The sequence below is a fragment of the Penaeus monodon genome, chromosome 40, assembly GCF_015228065.2.
Source record: "Penaeus monodon isolate SGIC_2016 chromosome 40, NSTDA_Pmon_1, whole genome shotgun sequence".
Lineage (NCBI taxonomy): Eukaryota > Metazoa > Arthropoda > Malacostraca > Decapoda > Penaeidae > Penaeus > Penaeus monodon.
The window spans coordinates 29,235,225-29,249,743 of NC_051425.1; the positions used below are offsets into that span (position 1 = coordinate 29,235,225).

The window sequence follows — 14,519 nt, forward strand, 5'->3', positions numbered from 1 at the left end:
TGCCTTTTACCTTTTTTTTTTTTGTTCCTTTTTTTGTTCCATTGTTTATTTACCATATTCTTTGACCATGTTTTTTTATTTTTTGCTGTTTTGTTCTTGTCCTTTATGTTATCACCATTATCACCTATTTATTAATCATGAATGTCCCTTTTCTTTCCCCTCCATTGCAACAGTCGCCCTAGTTGTCAAGACTCGTCCCCCAAAAATGTTTTTATCCACCTTATTCTTTTACCCCAGCTATCACTCACTTCACCTCCCCCCACTCTCATCTCCCCCCAACCCCCTCCTGTCTCTATCTAGATTTTTTTCCCCTTCATCATCCTTACCCACTTTTTAGAAACTATTTTTTTCATCTGCTGGAGCCCCCAACCTCTTTTTTTTTTTTTTTTTTTTTTTTTTTTTTTTTTTTTTTTTACTTCCTTCTTCTTGCAATGAAAGAAAAAAAAAAATTTAAAAAAAAAATAAAAAAGTTAATTGGTTTCATTATTTTTATTTAAATAAGTTAAGTTTGGTTGTTTAATTTGTTCCTCGTTACTTTCTCCCAAAAAAACATAATAAAAAAAAATATTTACAGCTTTTTTATTTATCTTGTTATTAGAAAAAAAAAAAAAATAAATAAAAAAGAAAAAAATAAATATATAAATTTAAATTTTATTTATTTAAAAAAAAAGAGGTGTTTGATTTAATTAAATCCTAATCAATGTTCACTTTTTTATCGTAAACAGTAGCAAATAAAATCAAAATAATTACTCATCCCTCTTCCTCGAAACTCCTGACAGGGGAAAAAAATAACAATTTTGACTATGCAAGGGTTTTCCCCCTTTTTCAAACATTAACTTCCTTAAATTTCACCACTTACCTTTTTCCCCTTTCGTTTTCTTCACCTTTTTACTCCTTTTTTTTTTCTTATCTTATCTTACAGAGTTACATTCCCCGATCCCCAGCAAAACAAGACAACAGCAGCACAACACAAGGACGCCCACCCTTTACAACTGGGGAGCCCCCAGCCCCCCTGTTGTCTCCGATTTCAGCTTCAGCACCCAGCCTACCTGTGGGCACTCACCCCACAACAAACCCCCCAAGAGAAAAGACACCAGTAAAAGAATAGATGCGCATTCCATCTACATAACATTTTTTAATGCCTCATGACGTAACTAGGGGTTTACGTGTAAAAAAATAATAGTGTCGAAATCTTTTGAAATTCAGTACAATAACGAGCCCCCAAGGTCCTTTACATTACGTTTCACTGTGACACCCTGGCAGACGACGGGGTGGAAAAACACGCACACATAGGCTTTTTTTCCGGGGTCAATGGTGACACCGGGCTTTAGTGGGTTAAAAGGAAAAAATTATGTTAAAAAAAATCAACACTTGGAAATTTTCAATTTTTTTTAAAAAATAGTATAAATGGTATCTCTTTTGCGAGAAAACCCTTCATGGGTATCATCATTAACTACCAATTTTTTAAAATTGGCAAAGAAAAATTTTGAAAGTTCAAATTACAGTTCAGGGTTTTTTTTTTTATTTAAATTGAAAGTCGCCCTAGACCATTAAAAAATTTTGTCTAAAAAGACTACAAATGATGATTTTACTACAATTTGTGCCAAAAGATACAAGTTTTTAATGTAAAAATTTAAAAGGGAAAAAATACACAAAAATATTAACTTAAACTTCGAAATCACATGTGGGACTATTAATATTTAATTTTTTTAACAACCTTTTTATAGGTGAAATTTCCAACACAATAGGAAATGGAAAAAACACTCTTCTGTGTTGTACTTGGTAGAAAAACCCACCACCCCAAAAAACTATATTGATTAAAAATAGACTACAGTTTAAAAAATCCCCGGTTCCTCTTAGGTCTGCAGAGGAACCCAAAGGTTTTCAGAACTGTAATTCTTTTTAAATAAACTATTTTTTGCATTGTGGGTTTTTCTACCAAAAAATACAACAGGTGAAGAGATCACAAAAAAAAGTTAAATTTTTTTATTGCTGACCTTTTTCGTCATCTTGTACAAGGTATCCCTTGGTTATGTGAAGTGTAAAGATTGTAGTAGCTATAGCTAAACCCTTTTGTCTGTGTTTTCATGTTCTATGTTTTTTAACAAATCATCTCCCAAGAACAGGTATGGCTAAACTATTGTTTGTTTATAAAGTTGTTTTTTACAGGACCAAAAAAACCATACAATTTCTGAAACATTTTTAAAAACAGGTTTTATTGGAGGCTTTTAAAAAAATTTTTATGCCCCAAAGAGAAAAAAAAAGGGGAAAATACCATAAAATAAAATTTCAAGAAAAAACTTACCAATCTGTTTTGCATGTTAAACCCAACAATATGTCTCTCTTTCAATTTAACTTATAGTTTATTACATCCAAAGGCAAAAAAAACTGCTAAATCAAGAAGAGCCAAAACTGATGCCTTTGGGTATTTACCCCGCCCTCTTTTTATTTCCCCTGCTTTGATAGTTTTCCCAGATCCATCTTTCGACTAGTGTATTACCACCCCTGTCCGGGGGGCAGGAATTTCCCCTCAAAGTGAGGGTTTATTTCTTTTATTGTTAAGATTTTACCATTTTGTAACAAATAGGAAAGCATGTGACACAAGAACAAAACTTCTTATACATTGGTATAAGGGATACTGTAAAAATATCATTCCATAATATTCTATTACAAACACGCATTAAAATAAAGGGAAGTTTTTTTTCAATTCTTATGATAAGCTTAGCAATATTTCCCTTTTAAATGAATAGGGGTAAGTGAGGGAAATTCAAATTAAAAGCAAGCATTAAAATACGCAAAAACTTCCATTAATTGAATTCATCAGTATGCAGTCTTTTGTGCTCCAAAATCCCAAATCCTTTGGGCAGTTATTGATAGAATGGAATGACTGCCCTATCATATCTAAAAAATTTTAATAACTTTACAGGATTTTTACAAAGTTTACAAAAAAATTTTTCCACAGAAAAAATATTGCACTTAAAAGATTAAACATACAAAATATTTATTAATGGGAGATAAGCAGTCATCTCATACAAAATCAAAATGTCAACATCAAGCCCAGAGAAGAGAAATCAGTTAAATTTTTTTAAAAAAAAAACAAAACCAAAAATAAAGGAAAAAGGAAAGGAATGGGAAAAATATAAGGACGTTCCCTATTTCATGCAAACCATTACATCACCAAACACCACACACGTGGTGTGTGTGTGTGCACACTAACACAATATACAACATACATAATGCATACATACATCTACATAAATAAAAATACTACACACATCACACACACACACAAAAATAAACACAATACAAACATAAACACACCCCCCACACAACACAAAACACAAACACACACAAAACACAAACACAAAAAAAAAACACACCAAAAAAAAAAAACACACACACACATAAACAAAAACACACACCCAAAAAACACACCACACACACACCACACATAAACCCCATAAAAACCCCACCCATAAACAACACACACACACATAAACCACACACACACCACACACACCCCACACACACACACACACACAAACACACAAACAACCCCACACACAAACACAAACACACACAAACAAACAACAAACAAAACAATAAAAACACACCCCCCAAAAAAAAAAAAAAAAAAAAAAACACAAAAAAAAAAAAAAAAAAAAAAAAAAAAAAAAAAAAAAACAAAAATATAAAAAAAAAAGCTAAAAAATTAATGGAATTTATAAAAAAAGATTATTTTAGGAAGGGGAAAGGGTGGGGAAAAACCCCAAAAAAAAAATTGGGGGGGGAAAAGGGAAAATTGGTTTTAAATAAAAGAAAAAACAAAAAAAAGGGAAATTTTTTAATAAAAAAAAGGAAAAAAAAAAGAAAGATTAAAAAGGATTTAAAAAAAAGAAAAAAAAATTTTATTACAAATTTTAATGAAAAGAATTTTTTTTTTTGGGGGAGAAATAAATTTTTTTTATTAATAAGGAAAAAAAAATTAAAATAAAAAAAAAAAAGGGGAAGAAAAGGGGGGATTTTGGAAAAAGGGGGGAAAAAACATGTAATGAGAAAAAAAAAAGGGGTTTTTTTTAAAAAATTTTTTTTTTTCAAAAAACACGTCTTAAAAACGGAATTATCATGACTAAAATATCTATTTATTTTGTTTTTTAAAAAGATACAAAGAAAAATCATGATAGAAGTTAAGATTTCTTACTTTCAGTCCCTTTTTTCCCCCTTTCTCTTTCCCTCAGTCTATCGTCTGTTGCCCTCTCTCTATTTTCCTTTTTTTTTCTCTGCCGTCTGCCAGTCCATTGTTTGCTAAATAACTATTTTATAAAGGGCATTCATTACCACTGAACATATTAACAATTTCCTTGGCACATTTCATAATAACTGTCAATTGGTTTTTACAATTCTTATTTAAAAATCTAAATAGAATGTATGATTCCCTTACATAAGCTTCAAAATGTTAAATTCATCTACATTCATAAAATGATGCCTATAGGACGTAAATTACCTTTTTCTCAAATGATCTACTGTAAAATACAGAAATTCTATCTAAACCAAAAACAAACTTTTCCCAACTGAACTGTAAATAGACTAAGCCATAACGCAATAGGTCTTGACTAGTATTCAGCACACTATATCAACTTCATTTTTCTTAGTGAAATTTTTAAAGTCTATGACTTTTTTAGGTCATGCTAAGTCTAAAATATTTGGAAGGGGTTTATCCCCTGTTACCCTTCTTCTCTAACATCACAAAATTGGGAAAGGGGAATGGGGGGAAAAAAAAGAAGAAAAAAAAAAATATAAACAATACTATGAACTTTTTAAAAAGGGTTTTGTATTTATTTTTCCCCTATACAACATTTGTATATAACACCTTTATCATGGCTCTATCTATCACATTGAAGAGTGGAAAATATCACAACATATAAAAAAGGTTGTGAAAATCTGGAACCAAAAACCCTCTTTAAAACAATGGTTTAAAAATTACTTCCTAAATTTTTTTTCTTATTGTTTTTGGGAAATTTTTTAATCAGTTTATTATGAACTCTTCCATCAGTTTCTTTTTTTCCAGACATTTTAGTTTAAATTTGGATAAAATGCTAAATTTAAAATTTAAAAAGATTGTTTACTTTAAAGTATTTCCCAAAATAGAATAATAAAAATGATAAATTTGTGTGTAATATATATTATAATATATATTTTTAATATATATATATATTATAATATATTATAATATTATTTGTGTGTGTTGTTTTTGGTATATAAACCCACATATACTACCCCAAAATTTCCCACTGCTCTATCAAAAACAATGTGCCATTCTACCAAAATTTCCATAAAAATATTATGCAAAGCACTTCAAAGAGCTATACTGAGGGCAAGAAAACATTTATCTACTGCATTAATACAAAGTGAATAATATTCAAATCTGTGCTTAAGGCAAGTAAAACAATTCTGATGGTTAAAGTTCATTTGGCAATATATACTTTTGCAATTTCTGTTGCATATTTTCCTTCATCTGAACATATACAAGATATTGCCTATTTGAACAGAATATAAACCAAGTACTAACATTCTTGAAATAGCTTACCCATTAATATGCATTGTGAGAAAAAAAAATAAACAACCATGCTATCAGAAGGGAATAAAAGAAAAGACAGAATAGAAAACTGTACACTCACACATTTTAAAGTTATAACGTTTACATATAAAAATTACATACCCTGTGAATGCACATCTCAGGGAAAGAGAGTTTGCTGCCTAAGAAGAGAATTATTTATATAAGAGGAATTAATTACAGTAAAATAATTAATCAACATCATATTGAAAACCCATATACTGAATATCAGAGAAAATGCCAGCATTCTCTAATCAACTTAATAGGAAAAAATCAAACTTGAATAAATCAGGTTAGTATAATGAGAGCTTCTTCTAGTGAAACTGATGCTTTGCAAAAGAAAAGAATCAAATGGGAATTATGAAAAAAAAGGTAAAATGCTTGTGCCTGCATAAACCTACTTAAACCCTTATTCGCTTTCTTGGCGAACACGTCGCACATACTGATATCCTCGAATGAAAGGCAAGCCCGTACCTACTTTCTTCTGGTAATCAAGGTACTTCTCCCCAAAGAACTTGAGGAGCGTTAACTCTTCAAAATAAATTCTCTCATAGAAGAAGCTCCATGAGGCAAGTGCATAGGCTATGGTGCATATGGGGTTGACAAGGATCAGCTGAGTGCCGATGCTCCACCAGAACCAGCCAACGTAACTTGGGTGACGAAACATACTGTAGGCACCCCAGGTCACCAACTCATGGTCCTTCTGCCTCTCTGTCTGCACAATGTGGTTGAAGTTAGTCTTAGCAGTGAGCATGGCTGCCTTCCTAATGATCTCTCCCCATAGGCAGACCAGGATGCCAAAGGTACTGAGGTACCACAGGGTCTTCATTTCAGGCAGAAAGTGCCTCTCGATGAAGAACTCCACCCAACTTGCCACAGCTGCAAGGCCATAGGCAACACTGTGGTTCAACAGGTAGGAATCAAGGCTGAGTGTTGCAGGATTGCCAATGGCCGTGGTGATGTATTCTGAGTAATGGAAGAGGGTCAGCACTACCATGTACCAACCGAACACATGGTATGAGGAACTACAGAGAACGCTGACCATTACCCCTAGCCCACAGGCTGTGCCCAGGAAACATCCTCGTACAGCTATCTGGAAAAAAAAAAAAAAAAAAAAAAAATTATATATATATTTATATGTAAGTGAGTGTGTGTGTGTGTGTGTGTGTGTGTGTGTGTGTGTGTGTGTGTGTGTGTGTGTGTGTGTGTGTGTGTGTGTGTGTGTGTGTGTGTGTGTGTGTGTGAGTGTGTCTGTGTGTGTAAAAGGCAAATTCAAAACATATGTGCCTTTTTCTTTCAAGTACTGGTGATACCTTCAGTAAAAAGACAAAGTAAAAACTACTCTGAATCTTACAATACAATTGCCTTATACATTTATCTACAGCAAAACTGAGATTTGTAAGTGGAGGATAGTGACACACTGTTCAGCAAAGTGTACTATGATATTTTCAGTTGAGGGGAAAAGAGCCATTTGCTACAGCTAAGGTTCCACCTTGACACAGACTCTGCTCTGCCCTCTGCCAACTCTCATACTGTTACAATGTAATTATACATTTCTGGATTAAGCTTTTCGAAGTATTTATATAGGGTTTAATAACTAACACATTCCAAAGGCAATTTACACACCACAACTCTGCATTACCAGCCAAAAATTAGCAGGATCTGTAAAAGAACACTGTCTATATGAGTCAGTGAATTACCACCATAAATGTATAAAAAGGTGATAATCCATGACTCCAGTCACTGGGAGTGTATGTATTCAAGGACTGTCGACAGTGGTTTTGTTATCATATTTTTTTTTTTCAATAATAAATATTATATTTCTCATTAGGGTCAATTTTTATATAAAAAAAAAATGATTAGTGGCTTAGATGTCCATTATTAGGCAAAGCTGACCTCATCTGTTTATTTCATTCCCTTATCATTGTTATTAATATTAGGCTGATGATGACAATGATGACGTTGATGACGGTGATGATGGTGATGGTGATGGTTTATGGTGGTGGTGGTGATGATGATGATGATGATGATGATGATGATGATTGATGATGATGATAGAGGAGAGAGAGAGAGAGAGAGGCGAGAGAGAGAGGGGAGGGGAGAGAGAGAGAGGAGAGAGAGAGAAGACGAGAGAGGGGGAGAGAGAGAGGAGAATGGACTGGATGTTTTTCCCGAATGGTATATATGGGGAAAGAAAGAAAGAAAAAAGAAAAAAAAGGCTACTCTGTTCCTTGATACTGCCATGGCTATCAATTCTATGACATATATATAAAAGTTATTTCTAAAGGCATATGCAATATATTTTTTTCTGATACAAGGATCAAATTTCAAACTATCGCTAATGCTGCATACTATCTTGTCAACAAGTTGGACATGAGGGATAAGGTTTTTTTGACCATTTGAAAACTCCAACTTTGGCGTCTGGGACAATTTACTCATCTCGTCCTCTTTTGCAGCCAGGCGAACTCATTTGTATATAAGTAATGACAGTTGCAAGGCAACCACAATATAATGTTGGGTAATTAAAATGGCCTTTATTGTTCTTATCAAAAAGTGTTTGCAGTTGCAAAATCATTTAAACCCATGATCAGAGTAGTTATAGAACCTAGTAGTGTTAAAATAAAGATACGGGTATAATAATCAAGTGAATGTTTATTTTAAAGCAGGTGCATTGTGGATCGTGGAGGCCTCAGATGATCCCACATGGCCTTTGGTTGTCCAGCTGGTTCTGAAAAGTTGTCTGGCAAGCAAGACAAGGAGTTCTGAATGCAGCATAATAAACAAAGAAATAGGAGCATGATATATTCACATACTATATTCTATTAACACTTCCTTCTGCCAGCATAATATTGTGCAATTTAAGCAACCTCCTTGAAATTTTAATATCATCATGCAATGGTTAATGCACAATATTTTTCATTATAAAATATGACTTTGCACTTCTTTTTATAATCAATTCATTCTGTGGATATATTTTTACAACCTTTAATGCTGTGGGACAATTTTTCTTGTTGGATGTTAGTGAACTGTATGTTACTTATGTATTTTTTTTCTTGCAAATTCCATGCAATTTGCTATAGTACTAATGACCCTCATACCTAAAGGCTTTTGGAGAAATATATCAATGAACTTGGAATAATGATAAATCCTCTGAGGATCTGATGTGTGAAAATAATGTTCATACTTTCATATATAGTAATCTATCTATTTTGGAAAAAAAATATTAAGAAATAATAACTACATGGCAAGTATTAAATAAGACTACATTTAAAAAGATCTATGAATCAAACTAAATTGTAATATAAAGAGTGAAAATAAAGTAGGTCAGTATTCACTAATACTACTGTAATGGATGGCATCAATGCAATCCTTTACCTCTAAAATTCAATTTAAAAAGATCTTCTGGCTTGCTGCTTTTATAAAATTCTAATAACCATAACAGTGGCATCCCCTTACATAAGCTAGGTAAAACTGTCAGGCTTTTTCCTACCTCTTTTTTTTTGTTTATCTACTATCAACTAAAATCCTGTTTCTGTCTCATAAGTTTCTCCTAGCCAGACTTTGTTGGCTTATCTACTGGGCAAAGGGGGAGGCAGTCCCAAGCTCTTTTTTTTTGCCAGAGCATGAAGCAAGAATGGCATACTATTATTTCATGTGGTCCTGTCCTGAAAAAATGACCCAAACTGATCATCTCATTTTCTTCACTGGGTGTGCATATTGATCCTAAACTTCGTTTCATTTACACAGTTATACCTCTTTGTAGGGGTTTGCCCTAGTATCCCCCCCTTGAAATGCAAAATTTCTACCACATCTGATCACCATGACAGAGCCCAGATGGGTTTGAGTGAAATCATGACCAAGCTGAGGCTGAGATAAAATACCTCATCATTTGACTGAACATGGATATGCAATTAACCAATGACACCAGCATGGAAATGTACATACCTGCCATACCCACTTTCAGTTTACTTTATTAATTGTTTTTACACACAGATGGCTACACTTGTACCCAAGTCTCCAGTGAGCCAATTACAGTACTGCCTACCTCGCTCTTTTCCTTGATTTATGAATATATTTATGTTATCTTATTTTGCTGTTACTAGTGTTTAAACATTAGATCAATTATAATGTCTATAATGAAAAAACACCATCAATATTCATAGAATTAGTAAAAAAAACATTTTTTTCCCGTCAATCAAGGGAAAAGGTGATATCAGGTAGGGCACAAGGTTCTACTAACTGACCCTTTGTAGTTATTTGCACTAGCAGAGCCATCTATTTGCAGAAACAATTCACAAAAAAGAAAAAAAAAAATGAGCACGGCATTTTTTCCGTGGCACTGAGTTAAGATTAAAATCTCTAAGTATTTCATAAGACACCAATTTAAAGTTGTGCAAAAATACCTGTTACCAAACAAATCTGCCAATCCACTAGACAAACCCAAACAGAAGAGATATTCCCAAATTTTTAAAGCACTTGCACGCTCCCCGAAAGAGAAATCCTAGAAATGAACAGAAGCCGAAAAACCTGCATTCCCTAAACCCAAGGGGCTTGCAACGGCACCAACCTCCCCAGCTCTTCCCCCTGAATGCCATGTCAAGGACTGCGTTGACGGAAGCGAAGAAGCAGCTGCAGTAGACCCAGGGATGGTCCGCAGCCACTCCTCCGCCACTCCGAGCCGCGGCGCCCAAAACCGCACGTGCACCAGAAGTAACTCAGGATCCCTAGGCCTAGAAGGAAGCTCTGGAGGCTTATCTGGCCCCTCGTGGACCATCCTGAAACACGAAATCATGTCGTCAAAACAGGAGAAAGAGGACCAAAACTTCCTTTGGGTCGAGGAGCCCGCTCGCTCAATGTTTACTCGCGGGCGTTCGCTGAGACGGAATCCGGAGGCGGATTCGGATGCGGAGTGCAGTGACGTCACACGCGGGGGATTTCTTTTGCCTGCCTTAGGTCTCTCTTGCTTGTCAGTTTCCACCCCTCTTAGCTCTTCTCCCATCACTCTGGCATTTTTATGTTTGTTTTCATCTTTTTCTTTTTTCTTCTTCTGTGTCTGCATGGGCCCTTTCAATAGCTCACTCATCGCTTTTGTCTTAAAAACCCAAACTCTCCGTCTCTCCCTCCTATTCCCTTTCCATTTTCTCCCCCTCCCCCCCCCATCTCACTTTTTCTCTCTTATTTTCTTATTACCGCGCCTCTTGTCTCCTCGCTATTACATTTTTTTTCACCTTTCTTCCTCTCTCAAACACTCACTCTCTCACTCTCTGGTGAGATTTTTAAATTTGTTCCAAATAGGCAGTCATCTTCACACACACAGCACAAACACACACATGCACACACACACACACACACACGTGGTAGAAATCATGGACATCCAGAACATTTTAACGGCTTTTTCCCCCTCCCCCTCAAATTCAAAACTCCTTCCCCCCCCTCCACCCCCAACACCCATGTGCACCAACATGTCAACATGATGTTTACCCCCTCCCCCCCCCCTCCCTCTTCAAATCAATCGGTGTGTTTAATAATTTCTCGCAAAGAAAAGCGCTCGTTGCTACCACCCATCTAATCCCGTATAGGAACTGGATGTGTCAATGTTGTTATAAGGGCTCAGTTATAAGGGCCTAGTTAGAGTTGTATGACGGTTTGGTCTTTATTGGCTGAAGAGTAAAACACTGGGGGGAACACACGAGCTATGCAGGGGCCATTCGCATTTAGCGAGGGTAGGGATATTCTAGGCAAATTGTTGATTAATAGCCCTACATTTTACCGACCAAGGACCGTCCATTAGGCAGAACGCACATGGTAGAAAACTCTATTACTCTAGAACCTGGAGCTAAGCCTGTGTATATTCGGCATACAAGATTCTGCACAGGAGGCGTCAAAATTCTAGAGGAGGAAGTGCGTGGTATGCTGCAACAAGGGCTAATTCAACCTTCGAGTAGCCGTGGTCAGTGCCCATGCTGCTGGTGCCGAAGTGTCAGCACAGTTTCGTCCCCTTTGTGAATTTTCGATACTTGAACAAAAGGGGACGTTCCGTCACCTTTTCCCCTTTCTAACCTTCGTCAGCTCTTGCAAGTCATTGGGGGAAGAGTAAGGTCTTCTCCTCCATTGACCTGGTGAAAGGTTTCCTTCGATCCCCTGGGAGAGGACAGCCGACCATACACTGCATTCTCGACGCTGTGGGTCACACTTGAGTTCCTGGGGTCACCTATGGGTCTCAGAATTCTCCTCTGACGTTTTGTTGTCTTATGGCTATTTTCTTGCTGGGTTTAATTAATGATCAGGTGTAGTCTACTTAGACGACATTTTGGGTTTGTTCACCTTCGATCAAGGACCATGAAGCGCGTTTGCCCCAGTGTTTTTCAGCGACTTTCGGAAGCGGGTTTTTGTAAACTCTTCCAGTCGCGTTTAGTTTTCCTTGGTCATTCGGTTAGTGCTGCAGGTATTGTCCATAACGAGGCCAAGGTAAAAGCGGTTAGTATGTTCCCCTTTCCCTCTGATGTAACACAGGTAAATTTTCCCGGGCTTTAGATTTTTTTACAGACAGTTCAAAAAGGGTTTTTTGGGGGAGGATTGCGCGCCGTTGACACACCTCCTCAAAAAGATGCCCCTCTGGCGCTGGGACGAGGAGCAGGTCAACGCATTTTAAAATTTAAGATTGTCTACCGCACACTTCGTTCTTGCTTTTCCGAGTTTTAATCCCCCCTTCATTCTCCACACAACGCTCCAATGTTGGGCTGGGAGCTTTTTTAATGGGGAGCACGATGGGAATTGTGCCTATCAGGTTTGTAGTGGGAAATGTTGGCAAATGTATGGGCTTAAGTATTTCAGAGATAAATAAAACCCCCGACCGGGACTCGAACCTAGGCACTCGGGGTAAAAACCCGAAGGCCGTGCTAAACCAACCGTCCCACACGCCCCACAAAAGGAGTGTGCAACTAGGACCTCTGCTCCATAGGCATTACCTATTACTGTACTTGAGTAATTTATACAAAGTTTTACGCTCACTCTCCGTGGCACTCGGGGGAAATTGATTTTGCGATTCAAACAAGTCAGATTTACCCAGGGAATTTATGAAAGATGGAATAATGCAATGCCCCATTGATATCGATAAAAAACAACCCTCCTACCCGGGCTCAAAATAGTCACTCTGGGTATGAACCCGGGGCCAGTGCAAAAACCAACCGTGCCACAGACCCACGAAGGGAATGTGCAACTAGGTGTTACTAGCTCCATAGACTTTACCTATCACTCATACTTGAGTAATGATAGCGAAGTTTTACGCTCACTCCCGGGGCACTGGTAAAAATTGATTAGCAATTCAAACCCTAAGGCAGAGGTACGGAGGGTTCGAGCCCTGGTCGGGGGGGTGTTATTATCGAATCAATGCCATTCATTATTCCATCTTTTCATAAAATACCTGGGTAAAATTGTTTCTGTGAAGAAAAGTTGGTACCTCTATTGATTATTTTGAAAGTGCCAGTGGTCGTACCCTTGGCGTTTGAGTCCTTTGGGCCCGAGGGGGAGGATCACGTTTTTCTCTGTAAAGCTGCATGAGAAAGGCCGAGATGTGGCATTACATTTTTTCCTTTTTAAGATTTTTTCGGTTTGGGTTTATTCATGAGTTTTGGGGGGGCATCCCCCTGCCAAGTAGTAGTCTGTCGAAAGCCATTACCTCTGATGTTATGTGGGGGGGGCACAGTTTATTTTATACTTCTACCTGAGCAAGAATCCCTGCACATGGTAACAAAAGTCAGAGGTGGGTTTTGTCTTTGGGGTGATTTTATTGAAGAAGCAATGGCGCCCTGGATCTGTATGTATGACTGGGACTCCGTGATCGAACGCCTCTGCCTTAGGAGGGGGCTTTCTGTTCCCCTCATGGTTTTTTGTGCTTTCCCTTGCTGCAAACCCGGCCCCTGAGGGGCAAAAGGGTCGACTTTCCCATCCGTAAAAGTATTTCTGTACCCGGGGGTGATGGCTGCCAGACCTCTCGGGGTTTGCATTTGACTAGGGACGGTATTTATTTTTTCACCTTTACAACTCATACAGAGAATCAGTCAAAGGTTTTTGCCCACGGCAGGGGTTTAATAAAGTCGGGGGGGGAGGCCATGCCCTTGGCAGAGTTTTTCTTTGAGTGATGGGATATGAGAGTTGTTGCAAACAGCTCATGATTCTAGGCGTCTGAGTATTTTTTTCTCAGGGTTTTTTTTCCTGGGTGCCTGAGACCTTTGAAAGGAATGTACTGCCATTAGATCAATTTGTTAGTCCAGGGGAGAAGGTTTGCCCCTGGGAGGTGAGGGCCTTCGTCCCCTTGGGGACCCAGAAGGATTGACGCTTCATTTTAATGTCCCGTTTTTTTCTTGATTTTGTTTTGTAGCAAACAAGGCGAAAAGCTTTTCCCCCCAAAAGGGCCCGGGCGGCTGTACATAGTATTCATGGGCTCCCATGCTCCATCTGCTCTCAGAAAACAGTTGCTTTGGTTTTATCAACCCGGGAGGTCCCTTATGAAAAGGGGAGGGTGCGGTCAGTCCTTACCCCAAGGTATTGGAAGACCCGGACCCCTCCAAGTCCCTTTCCGGGTTTTTAGACTTGGCCGGAACATTGTGTCTCAGAGCCAGGCTTTTGTTTTGGGGCATAGATCTTTAGTCCTCCCACAACCCCTCAGTTTTTCTCTTCTCTCTCTCCCCTCTTTTTCCCAAATATTTGGGAAGAGAAACTAGATGGGCGCGTATGCGCAATTACTATAATAATTAACTTTAATTTATTTAAGGTGAATTCACCCCCCTTTTTGTATGGTGTGTTGAAAGGGAGGGGGGCTATAGATTCGCTCGGGAATGTGTTCTTTAAGGGGTGTTAGTTTAAAATGTCGAGGTAATATTTTTAACAGCGGCTACGGGTAACA

At 37.4% G+C, this 14,519-nt stretch overlaps 1 protein-coding gene across 1 annotated transcript in view; it reads right to left on the bottom strand.

Annotated features, from left to right (window-relative positions):
• Positions 1-5,681: 5,681 nt before the first annotated feature.
• Positions 5,682-14,519, bottom strand: part of LOC119597777 (protein-S-isoprenylcysteine O-methyltransferase-like) — a 12,508-nt gene continuing 3,670 nt past the window's right edge. The window contains exon 2 of the mRNA XM_037947409.1: positions 5,682-6,707. Within this exon, the coding sequence (XP_037803337.1) occupies positions 6,024-6,707 (684 nt within the window). The 3' untranslated portion in view covers positions 5,682-6,023. The remainder of the gene's footprint in view (positions 6,708-14,519) is intronic.